The 25,696-nt window shown below is 39.4% G+C and overlaps 6 protein-coding genes across 7 annotated transcripts; 5 read left to right on the forward strand and 1 right to left on the reverse strand.

The window, feature by feature from the left end:
• Positions 1–2,093: 2,093 nt before the first annotated feature.
• On the forward strand, positions 2,094–3,496 carry Gr98b (Gustatory receptor 98b). Its single transcript, XM_017153431.2, has 4 exons — positions 2,094–2,973; positions 3,034–3,110; positions 3,169–3,336; positions 3,395–3,496. Exons 1-4 carry the CDS (start codon positions 2,094–2,096, stop codon positions 3,494–3,496), a joined length of 1,227 nt encoding a protein of 408 aa, XP_017008920.2.
• Positions 3,497–3,720: 224 nt separating this feature from the next.
• On the forward strand, positions 3,721–5,111 carry LOC108065441 (putative gustatory receptor 98d). The gene is made up of 4 exons (XM_017153442.2): positions 3,721–4,594; positions 4,656–4,732; positions 4,790–4,957; positions 5,013–5,111. The coding sequence occupies exons 1-4, from the start codon at positions 3,721–3,723 to the stop codon at positions 5,109–5,111; spliced, it is 1,218 nt and encodes a 405-aa protein (XP_017008931.2).
• A 229-nt stretch (positions 5,112–5,340) lies between these two features.
• LOC108065453 (putative gustatory receptor 98d) lies at positions 5,341–8,374 on the forward strand. Its single transcript, XM_044395490.1, has 4 exons — positions 5,341–6,214; positions 6,269–6,345; positions 8,039–8,206; positions 8,261–8,374. Exons 1-4 carry the CDS (start codon positions 5,341–5,343, stop codon positions 8,372–8,374), a joined length of 1,233 nt encoding a protein of 410 aa, XP_044251425.1.
• Positions 8,375–8,760: 386 nt separating this feature from the next.
• LOC108065461 (putative gustatory receptor 98d) lies at positions 8,761–10,144 on the forward strand. Its single transcript, XM_017153463.2, has 4 exons — positions 8,761–9,634; positions 9,687–9,763; positions 9,821–9,988; positions 10,040–10,144. The coding sequence occupies exons 1-4, from the start codon at positions 8,761–8,763 to the stop codon at positions 10,142–10,144; spliced, it is 1,224 nt and encodes a 407-aa protein (XP_017008952.2).
• Positions 10,145–10,406: 262 nt separating this feature from the next.
• Positions 10,407–11,815, forward strand: Gr98d (Gustatory receptor 98d). Its single transcript, XM_017153474.2, has 4 exons — positions 10,407–11,280; positions 11,339–11,415; positions 11,477–11,644; positions 11,696–11,815. The coding sequence occupies exons 1-4, from the start codon at positions 10,407–10,409 to the stop codon at positions 11,813–11,815; spliced, it is 1,239 nt and encodes a 412-aa protein (XP_017008963.2).
• Positions 11,816–12,058: 243 nt separating this feature from the next.
• Klp98A (kinesin-like protein 98A) lies at positions 12,059–24,840 on the reverse strand. Of its 2 annotated transcripts, XM_017154075.3 has the most exons (12): positions 24,612–24,838; positions 21,251–21,474; positions 17,422–17,735; positions 17,188–17,357; positions 16,265–16,706; positions 15,474–16,205; positions 15,235–15,408; positions 14,939–15,061; positions 14,723–14,836; positions 13,615–14,662; positions 13,371–13,546; positions 12,059–13,311 (listed from the first exon to the last, which is right to left on the reverse strand). In XM_017154075.3, exons 1-12 carry the CDS (start codon positions 24,656–24,658, stop codon positions 13,069–13,071), a joined length of 3,807 nt encoding a protein of 1,268 aa, XP_017009564.3. In that variant the 5' UTR covers positions 24,659–24,838; the 3' UTR covers positions 12,059–13,068. The 2 variants fall into 2 exon arrangements, with proteins under 2 accessions (XP_017009564.3, XP_070072604.1); XM_070216503.1 differs by lacking the exon at positions 14,939–15,061 and having other exon boundaries at positions 24,612–24,840.
• Positions 24,841–25,696: the final 856 nt, after the last annotated feature.

Raw genomic sequence — 25,696 nt, forward strand, 5'->3', positions numbered from 1 at the left:
GACCTTTTCCACAGCGCCACCCACTTCATCAGCTCATCGTCCCTCAGTGCCAATGCTAATGCATGCAATTTGCGCTGCTCTCGAAGCTGAGTGTCCTGGGATACGCTGACTATTTGGCCTTTTTCCGGACAGATATGTTATTCGTCTGATAAAAAAAATAAATAAATGAATGAATTATTTTAACTCTTTAAAATATTTATTCATAAAATAATTAAATGTGTAATTTTTTATTTATTTTGGAAATTTTAATACTTTATCAATGCAGGAAACATTTTTAACTCTAGATCAGCGGTCAGCAGCGACCTATTAAGTGAGCATAGAGAATGGTTCAGCCCAATCTTTGTCGCTCACGGACACTGTAGAACAGCGGTCTGCACACATCAATACAAATTACTATGACAAATATAAAACAACTTTTTAAAAACCTGCCGAATAATTCTGTCTTTTAACTTGTTTCTTGAAAGGAAAATACCAATTCTATATATTTTCGAAGAAATGCATTTATAAGAAAATAAACTCTCAAAAATTTTTAAAATTATCGCAGTATAGGACACAATGAAAATATTAAATATAATTAACATTTTCCATTAAAAGAGGCGAGTATAATATACTGCGTATGTTGAAGTTAATCCACCATTTTTTTATATTATTGTTGTTTATTTGTGTTCTTAAGCCCTGTTCCTTTGACATAGTTTAGCGGCAACACTGTTGTAAAGTGGAACCGGATCGGGATATGTTGCTATGGCAAATTAAAAATGCCATTGGCACGGAGTCCAGCATGCAAATGCATGTCCATGTCATAGAGTTACACAAAGTGCTTAATCAAGCTTAAAAGAAAAGGACTCGCAAGAGAAACATACATGGCCAAAGTAACAAAAAATAAAACGAAAAAAAAAGAAAGAAAGGGGAAGCCTAACCGAGCGATGGGCAAAAGGATCAGGATGTGGAGGTGGACTCAGAGGAGGATTCAGTGGTGGAGGCGGTGCAGCGCACTCATTGACTGTGCAAAGTGAAGTGAAGTAGTTTAAAATTAAAAAGGACACTTAATCCCGTCAATGTCTTGCCGTCGCGCCGGCAACCCTCATCCGTATCCTCGTGTGTATGCATGTGGATCCCCTTGGATCCCTGGGAAATTCCAGCACGGGATTAGCAGGCGGTTGGGGATTGAACAAGAGGGTGTTTTCGTTTGATTTGGCTTGTGGAGCTGCAGCAGCATCAGCATCAGCTTGCGAGGTGGAGAACGATGATGGTGACGTTGGATGTTTGCCCACTTTGGCTCACAAGAAGTGCAATTATGTGCACAAAATGGAAAATGAAGCAAGAAAGTGGAGCAATTGAAAGCGACAGATGGAGAGATGGAAATGTGGATCTGTGGATGTGTGGCTGCACATGCAATCGTCGAGAGACAATGCTGATTGCTGGCCAAAAGACAAAAACAATTTAACCCACATTTGCATGGTATGGTAAATGGAAATTACCAGCGTTATGACGTGGAAATTGGCCAGGCAACGAGATAGAAATCATCCAGGGGAACATAGGGTAGATAACCCCATTCCCACCCTCCCGCTTCCCAAAAAGCAACTCGAAGCCCATCTTATCTAGCTAATTAGTGAAATGTGCTTGCCTTCGGTATATTGAATAATTAGGTAAGCGAGGAGGACTCAGTGATGGCCAAGGTACACATTTAATTTAACCCGAATGGAAGTGCAGGTATTTTAGAGGCTATGGGAAATTATAAAACAATATTTGAAATAATTGGAGGTGCCACAGAAACAGCTGAGTTTATAAAATCACTTTAAAATGTCTAAATAGGTGTCTAAAAGTATGCAACAAAATATTTTTAACCCAAAATTTATTAAAATTTGTACAAGAAGACGATTATACTTTATTCACTGCATACTTTTAGGCTTTTTTAAAAGTGATTTCAAAAACCTCACTATAATTATTATTAAATATTAAAAGTAGATATAACATCCAGTTTTTACTTTAATTACCTAATATTTTTTTGTACCCTTAGGTACTCAGTACCCATCAATTTCCTTGTCAAATCCTTCAAAAGTGCTCTTCAGTAGGTTTTTAAGCATTCAACCAACATGGTGGCCCCAAAAAAGAGCCGTCTGTTGGCCACAGCCTTTCCATATCTCCAGATATTTTCCGTGTTTTCCCTTACGCCACCGCCCCAAAGTTTTGACCACACCTCACCTCACAAGCGTCTCAGATGGTATTTGATGGCTGGATTTGTCTGCTATGCAGCCGGGATCCTTGTGATGGTCCTGTTTGTATCGTACGTAAACATTATAGCCATTCACAAGGAGATATTGGATTACCATGTGGCAGACTTTACCAGTGTCATGGGTAATATTCAAAAGGGCCTATATTCCGTAATGGCCATTGCCAATCAACTGAATATGGTGTTTAACTATCGCCGACTTGGGCGAATCTACGAAGATGTAGCCAGTTTGGAATGGGATATAGATGAGGCTTCTCAATGTTTTGGGGGTCAAAAGCAGCGCTATAGTTTCCGCTTCCGTTTGGCCTTCAGTGTGGGCGTGTGGTTCATCCTCCTACTGATTTTGGTGCCCAAGTTCACTCTACTATCCTTGGGTATCTATATCAGCTGGACCTGTAAGATTATCACCGAGTTTGTCATCGTAATGCAGCAGCTCAAGAGTGTGGAGTATTGTGTATTCGTTCAAATGATTCACGAATTGGTGCTAAGATTGCGGCATACACTTCTTAAGCTGCAGGAGGACTTGGAGGTCTGCGAGCAACAGGATATGCTACAAGCTCTATGTGTTGCCCTCAAACGCAACCAACTGCTTTTGGGACGCCTTTGGAGGCTTCAGTGCGAAGTGGCCAGCTACTTTAGTCTGCCCATGATGTTGCTTTTTCTTTATAATGGTCTTACTATCCTTCATATGGTCAACTGGGCCTATATCAATACGTTCCTCGACAACGATTGCTGCCGATATGGTTTGTAAAAAAATATAATAACTTTACATTTTCAACAATACTAATTTTACTTTTTTCCAGATCGTTTCTTTATTTGCTGTTTTCTGTTAATTAACCTTCTTATGCCTTGCCTTCTAAGTCAGCGATGTATCAATGCTGTAAGTTGAAGTTTTCACTTTTTAGAGAATTGATTTATTTTATTTTTATAATTTTTAGTACAACTGCTTTCCCCGAATCCTTCATAAAATTCGTTGCCTGTCTGCAGCCTCTGATTTTCCCATATTAACCAGAGGATTAAGGGAATATTCCTTGCAGATGCAACACCTGAAGCTTTTATTCACCTGCGGCGGATTGTTCGACATCAATTTGAAATACTTTGGCGGGGTAACAAAAACCTATACCAAATATCTATAACCATTCGCTAACTATTATTTATTTCCAGATGCTTGTCACCATAATGGGATATATAATAATACTCATACAATTTAAAATCCAGGCAATTGCTGAGAATAAATACAAGTCGAGTCTCAATATCAGCGTTTAATTAACTGATAACCAGTTAAGAAAAAAATTTAAATTGTTTTAAAAGATTTGATCTATTATAAGAACCCATTAAGAACTAATTATTTTATACAGATCCATTAAAGGATATGTTTACTATGTAATGATTATCTTATCCAGCTCATTAATGGAAAGTGTTTAACAGGATATCCGATTACCTCGTAGTTTAAGGACCTTTTCACAGTTCTCTTTAGCACTTCGACGAATATGGAAGCCAATCGAAGTCGTCTGCTGACCACAGCACGTCCTTATCTTCAGGTTTTCTCCCTCTTCGGTCTCACACCTCCGCCTGTGTTCTTCGACAGGACATTGCACAGGGAACTGAGGCGTTACCTAATGACAGGATATGTCTGCTTTGCTCTTGCCATCCTTCTATTGACCATCTATGAGTGCTATGCCAACATTATAGCCCTGCAGCTTCATATTAAGAAGTTTCACGCCGAGGACTTCAGCCAATTGATGGGAAAAACGGCAAAGATTATTGTGGTAGTGATGGCTGTGAGTAACCAACTTAACATGCTGCTTAACTTTCGACGCCTAAAGGAAATCTACGAGGATATCGCAGACCTAGAGGCGGAGATAGAGGATAATTCCAGGTGCTTTGGTGGAAGACGACGATGGTGGAGCTTCCGTTGCCGCTTGGCCTTCTGCATTGGACTGTGGACAGTGCTACTTGTGGACCTGGCTCCTCGCTTAATACTTGTGGGCCTGGGATCCTTTCTCTACTGGGCCAACAAATTTCTCACCGAGATCATACTGTTGATGCTGCAACTTAAAGGACCGGAATATTGCCTCTTCGTGCTTCTCAGCTATGAGTTGATCCTTCGAGTGCGTCATATCCTCCAGCAGATCCAGTTGGAACTCGAGGATTGTAGTTGCAGTGACAGAATTCAAGAGCTATGTGCTATCTTGAAGCGAAATCAGTTGCTGATTGGACGAGTCTGGAGATTGGTGGGTGAGATTAGCAAATATTTCACCGTATCCATGACGCTGCTGTTCCTCTACAATGGACTCACCATTCTGCACATAGTCAACTGGGCCATCATAAAATCCATCACTCCAATCGACTCTCATCAATATAGTAGGGCATATCATATATATCATACATCATTAAGTATTTTTATACCAACTATTTTTTCTAGTGCGAGTTGGGGCCAGTATTTTACTATCAATAAATCTACTGCTGGCCTGCTTTTACAGTGAATGCTGCATTAGAGCTGTAAGAAGTGACTCTAATAACTCCCATTTATTTAATAATTTTCCTTAAATATTTTAGTACAATAGCATTCCAAAAATTCTGCATAAAATAGGTGGTCAACCTGGGGCTAACGAATTTGCAATGCTTAAAATGGGACTAAGGGAATACTATCTGCAAATGCAACATCTGAAGCTTCTTTTCACCTGCGGCGGATTCTTTGACATTAATCTCAAATACTTTGGAGGGGTATATTATTTTGTGTAAATAATATTTTCCTAAAACATATATTCTTTTATTTTAGATGGTGGTTACTATAATTGGTTACATAATTATTTTAGTTCAATTTAAAATTCAGGTTTTTGCGGAATTAAAATATAACCAAAATGTTGGAGAAATTTAATGTTGATCTCACTGCAATATAAAAACAAAGAACATAAACCAACTCTAAAAAATTAAAATTACTATTTTAAGACAAGTTCATATTTTTTTCAAGGACTAAATTAATGTATCCCCTTCTAAACTATAAAATCCATCCATCATTTTATCTACCTAATTAAAAGCGAGTGTTTGCTGTTTGTATACAAGCAAGCTTATTAAGTTGATCAGTTACCATCGATACCTCGACGGACATGGAAGTGAATCGCAGTCGTCTGCTGACCACAGCTCGTCCTTATCTTCAGGTTCTTTCACTCTTTGGACTTACACCTCCGCCGGTATTTTTCACCAGGACATTGCACAAACGTCATAGAGGCTATTTAATAGCAGGATTCATCTTTTATTTGATTGGAATTCTTCTGGTGGTTTTCTATGAGTGTTATGCCAACATTATAGCCCTACATCAGGAAATAGAGCAGTTCCATTCGGAGGATTTCAGCAAAGTTATGGGAAGGACGCAAAAAGTTCTCGTGGTGACCATTGCTACTTGCAACCAACTTAATATGCTGCTGAACTTTCGGCGACTCTATCGTATCTACCAGGATGTTGCTGATCTGGAACTGCAGATAGATAAGAATTTAAAGGGTTTTGGTGGAAGGAGATATTGGTGGAGCTTTCGATACCGATTAGCCCTTTTTGTGGGTCTGTGGATAGTGCTGATCATAAGTCTGGTTCCGCGCCTAACAATTCGTCGACTGGCTCCCCTCCTCCACTGGGCAAATAAAATAGCTACCGAGATCATTTTGATAACGCTACAACTTAAAGTTCCAGAGTATTGCGTTTTTGTGTTACTGATATACGAACTGATTCTCCGACTGAAACATATCCTCGAGCAGATCCAGGTTGAACTTGAGAATTTTAATAGCAGGGAGAGGATTCAGGAGCTTTGTGTGCTTCTGAAGAACAATCAGTTACTGGTGGGAAAAACCTGGAGGTTGGCGGGTGAGATTGGATCTTATTTCACCTTATCCATGACGCTGCTGTTTCTCTACAATGGACTGACCATCTTGCACGTCGTAAACTGGGCTCTGATAAAATCTATAAATCCCAACGATTGCTGTCAGTACTGTAAGTGTTTTATATAGATTTAACGAACTTTTCTTTTTAATTTACTTCTTATAGCGCGAATCGGTGTTAGCCTCTTGCTAACGATCAATATTTTTCTGGCCTGCCTTTCAAGTGAATTCTGCATCAAAGCGGTAAAATATTTCTTATATATATCAAATAAAAACACCTCTTAACGAGGTAAAAAACTAGTGACGAACGCACCTTCAACATACAAAAGTTCTGATATCAACATTTGTGACGAAAAATTATTACACTCGTCATTAAATAGACTTTCTAATATTTTCTCATTCGGCCCGCCCTAGCAAACTATTCCAGCCTTTTTCCCTTCACAGGCATTTTCTATTGCAGCGTGCCGAATGAGAAAATATTAGAAAGTCTATTTAATGACGAGTGTAATAATTTTTCGTCACAAATGTTGATATCAGAACTTTTGTATGTTGAAGGTGCGTTCGTCACTAGTTTTTTACCTCGTTAAGAGGTGTTTTTATTTGATATCAGAAGTTTTTGTTTGTTTACTTTTGCTCTCATAGGTGCTAATATAAACATTTAAATTTAAATTGGTCATAAATCATAATTTTTAAACTATTGTATTTTAACGAATTCAGTTAAAAAGGCGTTGAAGTATTTCAAAATACCTTTTAAACGAGGTATAGCACATGTCTGTACCTTTAGTAGTGTAGAACTTACAAACTAACGAAATGTAGCTATTTTTAGCTTTTTCCCGCTAAAGTAGCGGCTTTTTCCAAAAGTCGTAGAACAAAAGATTCCTATATGGAACTCTTAAGTGCAAATTTACTGATTCCATGACCCTAAAATACAGTTCGGATACCCTCACACAAATTTCAATACTCAGGGAGCGTTAGTAGTTCGAGCTTGCAAAAGTGGCTATTTTCGTATAAAAATAACTTTTAAACGTGACTTTTTACAGTAATGTGTTATATACCAAAATTTAAGGAATCTCAAGGGCTATACAGTTTAAAGTTTTAAAGAAAATCGTTAGAGCCGTTTTTGAAAAAAATAAAAAAAAGCTAAAAAAAAAGTTTTAAAAAATTGTCTTTTGTTCATATTTTTTTAACTATTACATTTACACAAGTTGCATATAAATGGCGTTTATAGCATTTCAAAATACCTTTCAAACGAGATGCAGCACAAGTCTGTAGCTTTAGTAGTATAGAAGTTACGGCTTTCCGAATTTTAGCTACTTATAGCTGTTTTCCCGCTAAACTAGCGAGTTTTTCCAAAAGTGGTAGAACAAAAGTTTTTTATATCGATGTGATGAACGTCATATCAAATTTTCAAAACTTAGAAAACATGTTTTGGACAAACTGACAAACTGACAAACTGACAAACTGACAAACTGACAAACTGACAAACTGACAAACAGAATTAAATTTTCATTTTGGGAAGACGAAGAAAATCTTATTTTGGCTATAACTTTTGAACGGAGCGTCGGATTTTGACAAATGACCCCTCATTCGACGGGTATTTTCAAAAGGAATACAACTAAAACATTGAGAGGGGGCAATTATCCCCACCGGCCCCAACAGCTCCAAATTTCGAAATATTCACTTTTTTACTTTCACCGCTCTCTCTCCCAAGCCAATTGATTTTCTTAGAGTCTTGGTATGCAATCCTGTTAGTTTTCGCAATACCTTTCGATAGGTGTATCATTCATTATGATCGGACCATCACAGTAGATTTTCATTTCTTCGTGTATATATAGTAGTCGCCTTCGCACACCCTCCTGGTGCGCTTCGTCACTACATGGACTGCCGTCCATAGTGATATATGTTAAACAATTTCTTATCTGCAAAACTCTTATAGTACAACAGCATCCCACAAATTCTACACCAAATTTATTGCTTGCCTGTAGCAGAAGATTATCCAATGTTAAAAATGGGACTAAGGGAGTACTCCTTGCAAATGCAAAATCTAAAGCTAGTTTTCACATGCGGCGGCTTCTTCGACATCAATCTCAAGTATTTTGGAGGGGTATAAATAAATTTTTTTTAAATTGCCATTTTGAACTCAACCACCTCTTTTCAGATGGTCGTTACCATATTTGGATATATTATTATTCTTATACAATTCAAAATTCAAGTTTTTGCTCAATCAAAATATTTTGAAAGTCATAACATTAGCGAAATGTATAATGAGTGAGATAAAAATATTTCAGTAAAAATAAATAAACAGAACCAATATGTAGGTACTCAATTATTCAGTCATCGGGAAAAATATTTTTTAAATCTTCAAGGCTTTATAAATAAATGTTAAAACTATAGATAAAGAATATTGCTATTTCGATGTTCTAACAACTACCTCCATCGGGTCTTAAAATGCCTACGAAATTACAAGAGCTCATTAGTGAAATATAGTAAGCTATAATGATTGGTAACAATAAAATGTATATCATTGTAAAATAATCAGCCATCTTATCTTACAACATTCAGCCATCTAATCTAACCAATTACTATAAAGTGTTTGCCAAGTTAATTACCTCGTGGGGCTACGCACTTTTGCCAGTCCTTTCCAACTTCTTGCCGGACATGGAAGCCCATCGAAGTCGACTGCTCACCACAGCACGTCCTTATCTTCAGGTTTTTTCCATATTCGGTCTCACACCCCCGCCTGTATTTTTCACCAGGACATTGCACATACGACGTAGAGGATACTTCATAGCAGGAAACAGTTGCTATTTACTGGCAATCCTTTCGGTGGTCATATATGAGTGCTATGCGAATATTATAGCCCTACAACGGGATATACATCAGTTCCACGCTGAGGATTTCAGCAAAGTGATGGGAAGAACACAAAAGTTTCTTATGGTAGCCATGGCTACTTGCAATCAGATAAATATGCTGCTGAACTTTCGACGTCTTCGAAGGATCTATGAGGAAATTGCGGATCTGGAGCATGAGATGGATAAAGTATTTATTGGTTCTATTAAACAAAGGCCCTGGTGGAGCTTTCGTTTCCGACTGGGCCTTTCTGTGGGACTGTGGATCGTTACTCTAGTGGGTTTTATGCCACACGTTACGCTGGGACGCCAAGGAACCCGTTTCCACTGGACAAACGAAATACTCACCGAGATAATCCTTATAATGCAGCAACTTAAGGGTCCTGAGTTTTGCCTCTTCGTTCTGCTGGTCTATGAGTTGATCCTTCGAGGGCGTCATATCCTCGAGGAAATCCATTCCGAACTTGAGGATTGTAATTGCAGGAACAGAATTCAAGAGCTATGTGTTACCTTGAAACGGAATCAGTTGCTGGTTGGACGAATCTGGAGTTTGGTGGAAGAGATTGGAAAATATTTCAACGTATCTATGATGCTGCTGTTCCTGTACAATGGACTCACCATTCTGCACATTGTCAACTGGGCCATCACGAAATCTATCAATCCCAATGATTCCCATCAATACAGTAGGTAGAGTCATTACGAATTGCCCCTTTATATATTCTATCTTTTTTATAGGAAGATTAGGGGCTGCTCTATTACTATCGATCAATCTTCTGCTGGCCTGTCTTTATAGTGAATACTGCATTCGAGCTGTAAGTGTGACTTATATTATAAAGGTGATATATTTAATTTTCCTTTAAATATTTCAGTACAATAGCATTACACGAATTCTTCACCAAATTGGGTACTTACCTGTAGCTGAGGAATTTTCAATACTTAAAATGGGACGAAGAGAATACTCCTTGCAAATGCAACATCTTAAGCTCCTTTTCACCTGCGGAGGGTTCTTTGACATTAATCTCAAGTACTTTGGAGGGGTAAAGATATACCCAAATATTATATCTTTATAATCAAAAATTCTATTTTAGATGGTGGTCACCATACTTGGATATATAATTATTGTGGTACAGTTCAAAATTCAGTTCCTTGCGCAATTAAAATATAATCGAAATAATAGCGAAATTATTGATTAACTACATTTTTCACACTTTTCTTTTTAAAAAATATTATTAAAAAATGCAATGCAAAAAATTTGTGATTAAATTTTTCTCGACCACAATTATTTAATTTATTTCTTTCTGTGTAATATAAATACTCACAATATAGAATGGAAAGTTGTAAACTTCGACAAGCGTTTTGATCATCTTATCAAACCAATTATAGGAAAATTGTTTGCTAAGTTAATTACCAGCCAGCTAAGCACTTTCGCCAGTTCTTTTCAACACCTCGACGAACATGGAAGCGAATCGAAGTCGTCTGCTGACCACCACTCGTCCTTATCTTCAGGTTTTTTCCTTATTTGGACTTACACCCCCACCTGCTTTTTTCACAAGGACATTGCACAGGCGACGTAGAGGCTACTTGATAGCAGGATACAGCTCTTATCTAATGGCAATTCTTCTGGTTGTCATATACGAGTGCTATGCGAATATTGTGGCTCTACACCTGGAATTAGATCTTTTCCGGGCGGAGGATTTTAGTCGAGTAATGGGAAGGACTCAAAAGATTCTCGTGGTCGCCATGGCTACTGGTAATCAACTGAATATGCTCCTAAACTTTCAACGACTTCGACGAATCTTTGAGGAGATTGCGGAACTGGAGAAGGATATTAACAAGGCTTTGAAGGGTTTTAGTGGCCGGAGATATTGGTTGAGCTTTCGCTACAGACTGGCTCTATTTATTGGACTCTGGATGGTGTTGATCGCAGGTCTTACACCTCGCTTTACCCTCGTGGGACTGGGACCCTTTCTCCACTGGGCAAACAAAGTCCTCACCGAGATCATCCTAATAATGTTGCAATTCAAAATTGCCGAGTATTGCGTGTTCGTTTTTCTGATTTATGAACTAATTCTTCGGCTACGACATATCCTCCAGCAAATCGGTGTAGAACTAGAGGATTGTAACTGCAGTGAAAGGATTCAGGAGTTGTGTGTAATTTTAAAAAGAAATCAGTTGCTGGTGGGACGAATCTGGAAATTGGTGGACGAGATTGGAACATATTTTACCTTTTCCATGACTCTGCTGTTTGTATTCAATGGATTGAGCATTTCGCACATTGTCAACTGGGCTCTTATAAAATCTATCAATCCCAACGATTGCTGTCAATATAGTAAGTCTTATAATATATCAAGTCTTATATAAATTAAGAAAATATTTTTTTTACATAGTGCGCATCGGGGTTTGTTCTTTATTATCGATCAATGTTTTTCTGGCCTGTTTTTATACTGAGCTCTGCATCAATGCGGTACGCCTTTCTCTTTAAATATATTTAAGAACTATAGTTTTTGATCTCAAAAATATTTTAGTACAATAGCATCCCACGAACCTTTCTTCATATATATGGCTTGCCTGCTGCCGAAGATTATCCAATGCTAAAAATGGGCCTCAGGGAATACTCCCTGCAAATGCAACACCTTAAGCTCCGTTTCACCTGTGCCGGATTATTCGACATCAATCTCAAGTGCTTTGGAGGGGTATATTATAAATTTAATATCAAGATTTCATACACAACTATATATTTTCAGATGGTTGTCACCATATTTGGCTATATTATTATTCTCGTACAATTTAAAATACAAGTGTTTGCTCAAACAAAATATATGCAAAGAGCTAATATCAGCGAATTGAAAGTTTATAACGGTTGAGGTAAAGAAAACAAGAAAACATAAACAGAATTGATTATATTAAGTATTTAAATAAAAAAAAAGAAATCTTTTCCTACAAATTCTTCAATTCCTCCTTCTACATCTACAAAAGTATAATAGATGTAGTAAACAGGTCATGTAAAAATACACCATGTATAATTTACGTACATTACATTCGATACAGTGGTGGTCTCAACATTAGTTCACTGCTTACCCAAGAATGAATAAAATAAAAACTCTTCATTGATTTTTATATATTTACGTATTTATTTTTTTTATGACAGCAACCACTCTGTTGTCAAATCGGTGTTGGCCTGCCCCTGAGGGGCGTCCGTTTGAGTGGGCGGAACCATCAGGTTTCCTACATCTAGGCTATTATTGTTTCACTTATTGCCATCGATCCGACGATCGACCAATTTCACCATTCAATATCAACTAGCATATTGCCATAATAAGTAAACTTACTCTATGCTTTTTACATTGAACATTTCATGTTGTTACATTTTCGGGAATTGTACTCATAATTAGTTTAGTATAATTGCGACGCATCGACTTAGAGCTAGAGCTTAGTGGCTAGTATACCTAATACCTACTGCTAAACATCTGCCCACCTAGACCCATCAGTGTTCGATTTGTACAATTAGCTTACGAGTAAGAGATTGTAGGCTACGGAGTTGTCAGTTTTGGATTACTATTACTCGCTCGTGAAATGTTCAGTTACGTGTTCATTTGCTTGGATTCTGTTCAATAACTTCAGTTGGTAATCACAGACTAAATAACTGGAATAACTTTATGGAAGTCGTACACCTATGCGTATATTTAACTAGTAAAGAGAGAAATAATTAACTAATTAAAACTGGCCGCAAAACACCAACAAACCATCTAAACAAACCTCCAACACGATGATCATAATAGATAGAATACATATTTGCACTTGGTAAAAGTACAAATCAGAGATTGCAACATCGCCGCTGGCAGTTACATTTTTACAGTGATTTCAATATAAAGCTCCGATTCAGTTGATAACAATGGGTATAAAAAATGTCGCACATATCGCTCGGGTGTGAGAAAGGACACTGGTGGTCTTACATAGCTAATTATAGGGGGGCTTACAGCTAAATAATCTTCTACACAGTAGTTTCGGCTAGCTAATCAAAACAGGTCCATGTTGTCGTTCATATAGCTTAACAGGTAGTACAAGTAAATAAAAAGACACACTGTAGGCAGGAGATAATTCAGCAGTAGGTTAACTATTATCCCGTCCCGTGCTTGCCGTTCTCGAACAGGCCTTTCTTGAAAAAAGACGACAGCTGGACGAGGGAGGATCGTGTTAGGCCCGTTCCGCCGGGTCCCTCGTAGATGGGGCACTGCGGAATCTTTGAGCACACGACGAACAGGCGTCGCAAATATAATTCCAGTAGACGGCGACGATGTTTCGCCACCGGTTCGCTGTTCGAGGCGAAGAGCTCTCGCCGCGGAAACGGAAGTGCAGATATCTGGTTAGAAATTAATTCGTTAATTAAATTAAAAACTTTGCTTTTAGCAGGCTTCATACCTTGGCTCCGTAGCAGTGCTTCATGCACAGATGCAGCTCCCTGAAGCGACTGTATCGCCGCAGAATGTTCAACTTGCCATCGGGTAGAGCGATGCGAACCTCGTATTCGTAGTGCGTTTGCTTGCCGGCGCCCCGCATTACAAAACTCGGGATGGTAATGAAGTGTTCGCCATCAGCTAAAAGAAAAATGCAAATTAAATAATTACAGGGGTAATTTTTATAAATATCCTTTTAAAGCACTTACGAAACTCTCGCATGGATGGACAGGATCTTGTCATGCTGGGTGAGTAAATCTGCGAAGTGGACTCCTCCATGCTGGTGGGACTCATGACACTCGAACGCATAATGGAACTGGCCAGCTCGTACTGCCTTTCCATTCCAGACCGCTCGTCGGCACAGCACTGAGAATGCGCCTCCAAATCCTGCACAGATTGCAGCATTTCCTGCTCCATTTGAATGTAGCGCCGCTGGAGATCCTGCAGATCTGCAATATGCTCATCCAACTGGACCTTGTTCAAGTCCGTTTCGAGGTTCTTCATGATCAGAGCCTTTTGAGCAGCGATTTTGCGCCGCAGCGAATGCAGCGGACAGTAAGGACGGGCCGAGTCCGAGTGTCGTCCCAACTCGCAGGAGGAACAGGAGCCGGTGTCCTCGTCGCTGGTTCGCACTCCCTGCTTGTAGTTGTTGAGGTGGCCATTCTGGAGCAGAGCCTGATTGCGACTGTCCAGGCAGACGCCACTGTCGCTCATGATGGCCTGTGAACTGGGAGTTGCGCTGGGCGCTGAGCCGGAGCCACCTATTCCCACGCTGGCACTGCCACTCCCACTGCTGGGACCGGCGGTACAGGTGCGTGAGGTCTCCTCGCTGCTACCCGAAAGGTCGTCCTTGCGCGTGTCCTCAGCCTCGTCCTCCGCATCGCAGGAACAATTGCTCAGCGGCGACTGCTGGCCCTCCGTGATGGTGGGCGATGAGACGAGCGACAGGTTGGACTGGGCGGTGTGGAAGGTATCACAGGTTTCGTACGTGTCCGACTTGGACACATCGTCAGCCTCGGTTGTGCTGGTCGAGGTGGACATGGACTTGTTGGCCAACTGCAGCTTCATGTTCTGCTTCCTGGTGCGCACCATCGCCTGAGACTCGGCCTCACTTTCGGCGCGTTCCAGACGCAGACGCTCCAGCTGGGCCTGAATCTCCAGCATGGTCTCATCGACCTTGGCTATTTTAGTGGTGCTGGCATTGAGTATTCTCTCCTTTTCGGCTATTTGTTCGTCCAGTTTGCGGATTTCCTCGTTCTGAAACGGTTTAAATATAGTAATAAGATCTTTTTACGATCATTAAATAATTTTAATTACATTTCTTCGCACAGTGTCCTTTATAAACTGTGCTGCAAACAAATCCAAGGAATCCGACACCTGCAATAGCAGTTCATCGTTCAGTGGAGTGCCCTCTTCGATCTTCATTCCCATCTGTGAATACAGAAAACCATTTGTTAAATATTACATTTAATAGAGGAGTATTATTATCTAATCTAATATCTAGGCAAAGAATTTCTAAACAAACGAACAAACCTCGTCCAGTTTGCCACAATCTTGCAGTTCCTGCAATTCTTTCGCTACATACTCAGAGAAATCTCGTTTCTTAGAGTCGAGCTGCGTCTGAAACGCTGAAATTTGTCTACACACAATGTCGATCTAAAACGAAAATGGAACGAACAGAAAATCGTAAGGAACATAAAGCAAAAACAAGGAAAACAATAAGGTAGAGCAGGCAATTTAACAAGCACAATGAAGATCAATCCATTCATATTGAAGAACAATTAATGATGATGACATGCGATCAAACGGATGGGATCGGAGGCACGCACCTGAACCTTCTCATTGTTCTTCTCCCACAGCAACATGTCCTTGCGGGCAACTAGCTCCTGTTCGCGGCAGTTTAAGACCTGCAAGCCATCCATTTCCTCCTGCTCCAAACGGATAAGCTCTTCGGTCAGCTTGCGCACTTTCGTCTTGTATTGGTCGTGCATCTGGACGCGTTCCTAAAAAGAGAAAATTACAATTTATAATAATGAAATATCTATATATTACACTTTTATCCACTTACCACATTGAGCTGCTTCAGGGCATTTTCGATGGTATCTAGAATCTTTCGATTCTCGTCCTGCATCTCGGGATCGTCTCGCGACATAGGACGCTGGGGATAATACTGTCTCTCCGGCCGTTTATAAGGGGATGCCCCATCCTCATCCGAGTATATGCTGCAGGTGAGTAGGTTTTCCTTGGAGGAGGTGATCAGCGACAGCCGCGACATGTCCAGTTGCGAGCGACTCAAATCCTTCCTCAGCTTAGCCGCCTCGGCGGGATTGTTAAACCGGAAGATATTGGTTCGGCCCAGCAATATGATATCGCCCTGCGAGATCTGCTTGGGTTCGTCAATTAGATGGGCGTTCACCCAGCACTGGGCCAAAGGCCAGGGATGCAGCGTAACCACGCCGCCCTTCAGGACAATGCTGCAATGCTGCGCTCGTATTCCATCGCCGGCCAACTCAATGTCCTGCGCCACATCCGCATTCTCGCTGCCGATGCGCGTCTCGCCCTCCTTCAGACTGTACAGGGTCACGCCTGTGGTCACGTCGTTGTGGATGCCAATCAGATGCGGCATCTCTGAGTCAAGAACCACGCCCACGCCCGACTTGCGCAGACCCAGGCTCTTTTGCTCCTGCAAAATGGACTGGGCCACCTTCCACTTTTCCGTCCATTCCTCGGTGAGTACTTTCTCCTGAGCCTCCTTCTTCTGCAGATCGGCTAAAACCTTGAGCGATGGCTGCAGTGAGTGCTAAAATAATAGGTTATATAATTATTAAGTGGGAATAATCTCATATGATAGCTACTTACAATATCCCCCGACAACATGGACTTGAGCTTATTGATCTCCTCCCTGAGCTCGCGGATCAGCTTGACATTCGTATCTTCGTTCACCGTCGGCTTGTTGATGATGTTCTTCGCCCGATTGGCGTACCGCAGCGTGCTGAGTGTTTCACTGTAGTTACAATCGGCCGGCGAAAGGGCCGCTATCATGATGGTCTTGCTGTTGCCGCCCAAACTGTCCTTAAGAAGCCACGTGAGGATGGAGTCGCGATACGGTATATAGAGCACTCGCTTGCTGGCCCCATTCGGGGTGGTGGCCAGGGCGGAGCTACTGCTACTGCTGTTTTGGCCGCCACCCGTCTGTTCTGCCAGGGCCGAGATCACGCTACCCAGAGTCACCAGCGATTTGTTGATGTGGGCGCCCTCCTTCAAGCGCTGACCTGTTGCCCCCGTTGCATTGGCACGCTCACTGAAAGAAAGAAGGATGGGGGATGAGTTAAATATAAGTCTGAGTGTTAGCCTTAAAAAAAGTATAAGTTATAATAACTTACTACTACATTACAAATAATCTTGTGACATTTATACAAAATTTATATTATTTACTTGTTAAAATTTGTATATTCTAATTTCATAAATTAATAAAAGTCATATCGTTTTACAAAAATGTAATTCTCATTTTTATAAAGTCTGTTCACCTCGAAGCATTTATTTAAGATCTACCGAAGACTGTTTTTATCAATTAAGATTTCTGTATAGGTAATTTTCAGAAGGAAAATTTTCTATAATTACTTTTCCTATAAATTACGAGATTTTTTTCAGGAGGAATATTTTCTAAAATAGCTTTTCCTTTAAATTACGAGATACATATATTTTTCCCTAGTGTGATTTTACTTTCTAGAGCAGCGCTTCATGCTCCGCTTGCGTTTACGTTTACGTTTACGCTTACGCACCTGCCTGCCAGATCGACCAAATGGATCTTCGAGACTGTCTCGCTTGGCATGTCATTCATGAAGACCGCCTGCACAAATGTGATCGTAAAGATGGCGTGACTGCGGCTGCTCGTATCGTTCATGTTGGTGCTGGCCGTGGTGCGTTGCGCATTTCCCCGGGCGATGCATTCCTGTGAAGGATTTTTTAAAAATTACTACCCGATTCTCAGATGCCAGGAATTCCAAACAACTCACCTGAATCTCATCGAAATCGGAGACTGCATGCTGCGAAAGGTTCTCCACATAGGGACCCAAGCTTCGATGCTCCCGAACCCTTAGACCATGTCCAGTGCTCTGTGCCGCCAGCAGATCCTTGACCCTCTCATTGTAGATCTCCAGATAGCTGGCATGTGTCCTATAGCCGGTTCCGGATTCCTGACCCACACGCATGCGAGCAAACAGTTCCTCGCAGATGCGCGGTATCAGACCAGGATTGTTCGGCGTGCCCATCATGGTGAAGGTCTTTCCGGAACCCGTCTGCCCGTAGGCAAAAACACAAGCATTGTATCCTAAAATATAATATAATTTTAATATTAATTATGGCAAAATTTGTTTTTGCAATATGATGATTATTAAGTTTATCTTATAAATACTTTAAGAACAAAAGCTAAGTGAATGTTGGGCGGTTGCCACTCAAGCGCATCATGCTACTCAAAAGGTAATTGCCAGTCACGAAGGGTGCTGCAATTGCTGAACCTCCCAAAAGTGAGGCAAGCACTTCGTGTTTGAGTAATGGGAATGCACCGTCACCGGTGACACATCATAACATTTAAAGTGGAATTAAAAACAAGAGGGAACGTTATAGTCGGATGCCCCGACTATCAGATACCCGTTACTCAGGTAAAGGGAGTGCGAGGGAGATGGAGATAGAGATAGAAAACGTTGATCACGCATAACTTTTTAACGAATGGTCCGATTTGAAAAATTTCTTCTACATTTCGATAGGTATTGATAAACACAATAAAACTGCAGTTTTACTTTTCCAAAATATTAAAATTTTTAAAATCGTATATAAGCGATTGTGGGCGTTAGAGGGGGCGTGGCACCATTTTGAAACAAACTTGCGCTGCGTAGGAACTCCTAAAATCTGCATGCAAAATGCCAATCTTCTAGCTTTTATAGTTTCTGAGATCTCAGCGTTCATACAGACAGACAGACGGACAGACGGACAGACGGACAGACAGACGGACAGACGGACAGACGGACATGGCTAGATCGACTCGGCTAGTGATCCTGATCAAGAATATATATACTTTATGGGGTCGGAAACGCTTCCTTCTCCCTGTTACATACTTTTGCACGAATACAATATACCCTTTTACTCTACGAGTAACGGGTATAAATATCAAAATTGAGAAAAATTGGTTACCTTATTTGGGGTTAAATAAATAGATTTTGCATGACTAAAACACAAAGTGAAGTGCTAATATGCCGAATGGATTCTGTTATTTATAGTTTAAACTTTTCCTTAAATTTAACTAAATTAAAGGTGCATTTTAGACATTTTTTCATCAAAAGAAACAGCATAAACATTTACCTATTTATTAATTAAATTCAAATAAACTTTTACTCTTTTACTTTGTTAAATATTGATATTTTCCATTCATTGATATATTTTATGACTGCACTTCAGTTGTTATCAACTTGAAGTGGCATTTACTGCCTGAGATTCCAAATATTTGCACTGACACTTAACCCGCTAAAGACGGGAAATCGATAAGCGACTTTTTTGCCAGCCAGAAAAGCAAAGCCGCTGTATTCAATAAAAGTGATGACTCAAGAGATGACCTATCTAAAACTTTGACTAGCGCCATCTAATTGCGACATCATCGTTGGCGCCTAGCCAGCAGCAATTAAAGCCATCGGATCCAGTGCCTTCGGCTCGAATTACACAAAGTGGGGATTGGAGGATGGGCGGCTCAGCAGCGTTTCAGCAGCTCGTTGGACAATCTTGATGGTCGACAGGTGTGAGATAAGATTTGCTTTAGCATTCGTCGACGTCATCGGAGACCGCACAGGTGGTGCAACTACAATTACCGACAATGCTCGAAGCTTAGGAAAATTTGTCCGACGTTTAGTAAGCCACACCGAAAGAAATCTAACTAATGAAAGTATTTACTTTGGTAATTTAATAGGAATTTGGAATTTTTGAAGAATATCTATTGGGTACCTCTTTAAAATCATGAAAAATATCTATACATTAGTCTAGAAATCTTCCATATCTAGAAATTTTCTATATTTAAAGGCGAATTTTCTAAATTGTTTTAGAAAATGTTTTTCTTATTATAGTAATAATATTAATAAATATAAATTATAATGAGTGTATGCTTTTGAAATTCTACATTAATATAAGAATATTCATTTCAAATACGTTAAAAAAACATGTTTCAGAAATATTTAATACTTATAAATTTCTTTGTTTTCATCACATTGGAATTAAGGAAAATATCTAGTTATTGTATTGAAAATTCTGAAATTTTCTTCTGTGCATTTGCACATTTTCAAAGAGTTTTAATTCAATTCCAGCCAGTTGGTCGCCAGTGCACTCATTGTTTATGGCTCGTTTTGCAGTGTTTGGGTTTATCTGCATAGCGAATGCATGTTAGCTGTTTGTCATTCGCATTCACATTCGTACTCACATTCCCGCTGCCACTTTGCCAATCTTGGCTTGTCGTAATTTGATATTGAAAGCGTGCCAAAACAACGCCAAGCAAGAAACAGCTGTTCCATTTCGCTTGGCATCTTGAGTTGTAGGCGAAAGTTTTGTTTGACTTACTTTCTTGCTTGGCTTTTGCAATCAAAACAAGCCTACTTCAAAGCTAGACGAAACACTACATACCCTAGATTAATTAAATTAAATTAAGGATTTTAAAATTGTATTTAACAATAATAAAAACTGACAATGAAACTGGAATCTTCCACATAATTGGTTTTGCTTTCGTGTGATTATTATTTATAGTCTACTAAGTGGGCAATAACTATTTTTATTATCTTGTTATTGTTCAATTAAAAAAAAAAGACAGTAAAATGTGGAACAGATAAGAAAATGAAAATATAAATGACCTGTCTAACATAGATCATCTCGAAATTTCTCCCGAATCTAGAAAACTCTGGATCGGCGGTCAGCCATCCGGTAGCAGGAAATTCGCATGATTATTGCTAACTGCACCTACTTGCATACAAACTTAAATTCATTTATAATTAGTCGCCAGCAGAGCGTTTCAAGCTGAGGCAAGTTGTGTGGGCTTTTTTTTTAGTATACGTGCTGTTTTTATTTTTAGAGCCGCGATGTTGTTTACAAAGCAGAAAATTTGGGGAAACGAGAGGGAAAACCCAATATCAAAGCCAATAAGCAGACGCACAGGGAAAATGTAAACAAAACCGAGAGTGCAAGAAAACAGAATGAAAAAAAGGCGCTCTCTGTGTGGGGCTAATGGAAAATGTACACAGAAAAACAATATGCTAAAATCTTAAAAACTAAAAAATTAAAAAAAAAATTATGTTTCCCTAAAAATAAATACGAATAGTGAAAAAAAATTAATAGTGAAAGAATTAACTAGTCATAAAATAGTTAAGCCTCTTGAGGTTTTGTAAGGGGTTTCACTTCCTCGAGCGCGAATTCTTTAGCAAACTAGTAATGGTTTAAGGAAAATAAAAATAAATTTGTGTAAATTAACAAGCCAATGCAGACCAATTTCTTAAGCCTTTTCTGAGCATTGCTCAAATGAGTAACGATCCCATACCAACACTCTTAAGGTTTTATAAGGGTTTTTCCTTCCTCGAACGCGAATTCTTTAGCAAATTATATCAATGTTTTATAGGAAATATAACACAAAATAATAAATAAATAATACATTGTAATAAATTAATTTTTAACTTATTTTGTAGACTTTTTCTGTGCATTTCTCATGTGGGTGACGACCCCAAAGCGAAAGCCCATAGGCCAATACTCGCTCAATTAGCTGGGGGTTAATGCGTCACAATTGCGTAATCGAATGGTGTGACCCCTGGGACCTTGGCTCACCTTCGTAGGCGCAGTCGACGACATCGTTGCCGAGATCGCTGTACACCTGCTCCTGGGTGGCAAAGTGCGGATCCTCCGCATCGAATGACCAGTAGGAATAGTCGAATGTGAAGTCATGATGATTGTCTCGGCCGGCATCGCGAATGGACTGCAGACGGGGCTTCAGAAGACGCGTCTTCTTGTTCTCCATCTCCATGATGAGCTGGGCGTCCATGTCGAGCTCACTGCAAAAAGGGAAGTGCAAATGACATTTTTATTTATTACTTGTATTTGTCCATGAAACTTGTCAGAGCTTGTCGCAAATAATGGGGCTCTGGCTGACAGACGTCGTTCTATAGCCTATTGTTAAAGTTTTTATATAATAAATGCTGTTTGCTCTTTCTCCCAAACACCTCCGTAGCACCGCCCTTCGGGGCCTTTCGTGTTGGAATATAAATAGAGCGGCGCACAGCACAGCTTGCTCATAAATATTCCTATTAACGATTTTTGCATGACCCGAACAAATGGCGAAAAGTCAGGGGGCGTTTTCACGGGGAATGGAAAAATAGAAGAGAAATAGACTGCCCCATGCAATCCAATTGACATGTTTGCCCTGTGATCAGACTAGCTACGAATTAAAAAAAGAAAATCCGGTTTGGAGGGAATAATAAAGCGAAAGACTTGATACTTGATTGCAACATCAAAAGGAAAAGCGGCGCAAATAAAAGAGATGGAACAACTCGCGTCTCGCGGCATAGAACATTCGTTTAAAGATGGAACCGAACCGGTTGACTGGAGTTCATAGGGGCACCCACACGCGGAAATAGACTCCAAACTGGAAAGAAAAACACACACGAAGCGCAGCTAAATAAATAGAAGACCCCTGATAGCACCCAATTCAGGGAAAACAGATCTACAGTATATTACTAAATCCCTATAAACTCTATTATACGGGCCATAACATCTAGGCAGAGATATACAGAAAAAGATCACATGATTGTTATTAGAATTTTATGCACTGGCTTTATTTAGCACAATAAAAAACCTGTTATTAGAAATTCGTGGGATTGTGGAGAACAATTAGTTTCTTAAAGCAATTTCTGGGGATTGTGCTTGTAAGTTACAATCAAAAAACTTTTGGAAATTAGTTTTAGAGTGCCCTTATTTAAGATTCAAATTAAAAGGGTTCCAATAAATTTGGTTTTAAATTGTATTATAACTTGTATATTTTTTTACTTTTTACATTTCAAATAATTATAATCAGTTATAAAAACTATTTCTTATAAGCGTATTTATTTTGCGATTCAATTTGGGGACTTTTTACATTTCCCATAATCGTAATCTCATTTATAACAACTATTTTTTGTAAGGGTATTTATTTTGCGATTTGAAAATATTCTTATTTCATGACGCAGTAGTGTCTTGTCCCATTTCGAGCGACAATTTTAGGTCATTCCCCTCTTGTCCATGATTTTACGCCGCTCCACTTTGCTATGCTGCACTCAAGTCGGCTCAGTGCTCATTGCGTTTGAGTGGCTTTAATTCTTTAATCTTTGGCCCGATGAGAGAGCAGACATCCAGATGGAGATTACGGAACAAAAAAGAGCGGCTATGTTTGCAGAGCTATCGCCCCATTTAACCATCTTTACCCCCCTTCCAGCGGGAAATTCTTTTTAGCGTTGATTCATTCCTCAATTAAACATTTATGCGGGACACCAACAAATTTTGCCTGTCTGAGTCACAAGAGATATGGGGAACTTGTTCGGCCAGTTTCGTGCCAAAATCAAAATTTTTTTTTTTTTTTTGGGTGCAGTGCATATAAACATACTTATACGTAATTATAGTAGATTTCTGCTTTTGTTTTCGCATGGAGGCTACTACGGGCAGTCAGTGTTGCATGTCCACTGAGGAGCCGTGGAAATATGTGCTAAAAATTTCCGTCCGGAGGCCAAATAAAGTGGGCAAAAATATTTACAGTAAAATTTGAATAAAATTACATTTTTCCTTTTTACATGAAAAAATTCTATCAACCTTATATGGTCAAAAATAAATGTTAAAGATCTTTTTAAAAAAAACCTAAAAATTTAAAAAAAAATTGGTGTGGCATGGAATTTATTGGTTCACTTTATCGAGTATTCCCTGTCATATTAAGTAGCTGCTTTGCATAAGCTTAAGCCAAAACGATGATGTCACAACTCGGCAGGGAGTTTGGCTCTAGTTTTTTGCTATTATAATTACAGCATTTGGCCGCTGATGATGTTGTTTTATTTCATGCACAATTAACACACGGCAGGCCGTAAACTCAGGGCTTATAGAGCCCGTTTTGTATAGGTTCATGTGATTTTTATATCGAACCCCGCGAGATGAATGACATCATTACGGGGCATATCTTTCTTTGTCTGGCGGTTCTGTATTTCTTTCGCCTGCTTTTGTTCCGATTCGGCTTTAAGCGCAAGTAACTGTGCCAAAAGCAATGACCGCTTCGCCAGATAGACAAGATAAAGACACAACAAAAAATTAAAACGAAACAACAACAAAAACGGTTAACGATCGTAGACGAGGTTGGTAGAAAATACATAGGTTTAATGTGGTTTTAAGTAGGCACATTCGACCAGACTTGGTACTTTTTATGTTTTCATTTCGAGGGGTTTTCTTAGTACCGAAATTTGTTAAGCGAAATTGTGGAACCTCCAGAGATTTGTTTCCATTCTTTTTGGGGCTAGTCAAATGCGAAAAAAAATTTCCCAATGTTTATTAAGAGGCGTTTTAAACTTTATAGGCCTTATCACGGGTCCCGGACAAACATTCTCTTACTTATAATTATGGTCATAGGAATAGGCTCTACCTATGTATTTGATCCCTATTTAAGGTGTGTTTACCTTTAATCAATTCATTTGAGTATTATATTGGGTTTTAAAGGGGATTTAACACGTACTGTCTAATTAAAGAAGTAAATATTTACTAAGTTACTCATAGGTGCTATATTGTAAACTATATGATCAGACTTTTAACTAAAAACACAATTTTTGAACTTTTTTGAGGAGTTGATGAGTAAAAAAGAGTTGGAAAAAAGTTTGTTTTTTGTAGGATGGAATAATTAAACACTAAGACATAAATTTTGATACAATTTATTAATTTGTCCTATTATTAAGAACATATTTTCCAAACAAATTGGAAGAAAGGATTTGGAAGTATTTTTTTTTAAGTACAAATTTTACTTTGTTTATTTTATAGAAATGAAATTCTTAAGTTAAGATCATATAACCTCGATTTAAGACCTTGATTTTGTTTGAGTATTACTGATTTGGCTGTTTCTTTCTAATGGTGCTATTATTTTGACCTCGGTTGTGACTATAAATAGCTATAGAATATCTGGACTTACCGGGAGTTGAAGGGGCGAACCCTCACGGCGACCTTGAGTGACGACATTTCGATGGATTGCTGTACTCCTTTATTTGGGTGGTGGGTGGTTGAGGGTGGTTAAGTGTTGGTGCGGAAATTGGGGGGCGTTCTTAGCACGTACAGTAAACCAAAACGGTAACCAAAAAAAAAACTTGCAGCAGCAGGTTTTCTTGTTTGTTGTTGTTCTCGCCTGACCACTTGCCACGTAATTTGATTTTTGTTTTGGGGGGTTATTTTCAGGGGGGGAGGGGGTGCAAAAAGGGGAGCGGATGGAAGAATTGGGGGGCAGCACTGGAAAACAATTCACTCTGTTGCGTTTTTTCTGCTCCTCCTGTTTTTTTTTTTTTGCTTGCTCTGCTTTTCAGTTTGTTTTCCTCTTCGTCTTCTTGTACACCGTTATTCCGAGCGATTGCCACCTCCTGTCCGCAAAATCAGCGAACTTTGCCAGTCCGCGCAAACTGCACATACTACCACCAATAAAAATAATAATAATAATTGTGCGCAATTCGACATTAATTCACTTGCACAACGCTACCATTTTTCGGAGCTGCTGCTCATCGCAACGCCTTGATTTCCCGTTTTTCCATATGGGTGTGTATTTAGTTATTCACTCGGGCACGGATCATTAAAGGCAGCACAATGGAAGTTAAAAAACACAGGATGTATGTACACTTGTTTACTCCGATTTAGTTTTATCTTTTCCGTTTTTAACGAACGCGACGCGATGTTGTTGTTCTCTGTCCAAACCTATCGGACATTTATCGATAAATCGATAAACTCGTTCGACTCAGTGTGACCAAGGCGACGCTACTGCTTAAAGTTACCTAGATTTGGCAGCCTAGCGGTATTTTTTCTTCGTTAAACGCAAGGTCTCTCTCCCGTGTGTAGATAAATGGTTGGAAACTTTGATAGAAATCTAGCGCCGCCTCAAACCGATTTGTCATCAAACAAATGCTGCATACTTTTAGGCGAGTCTGGAGATACTATTTTATCTAGAGCATACTTATGGCCAAAGGACCTTGTTTTTTAAGTATGCTCTATAAAATTGATAAAATAAGTGTATGA

Source organism: Drosophila takahashii, chromosome 3R (genome assembly GCF_030179915.1).
Source record: "Drosophila takahashii strain IR98-3 E-12201 chromosome 3R, DtakHiC1v2, whole genome shotgun sequence".
NCBI classification, from domain to species: domain Eukaryota; kingdom Metazoa; phylum Arthropoda; class Insecta; order Diptera; family Drosophilidae; genus Drosophila; species Drosophila takahashii.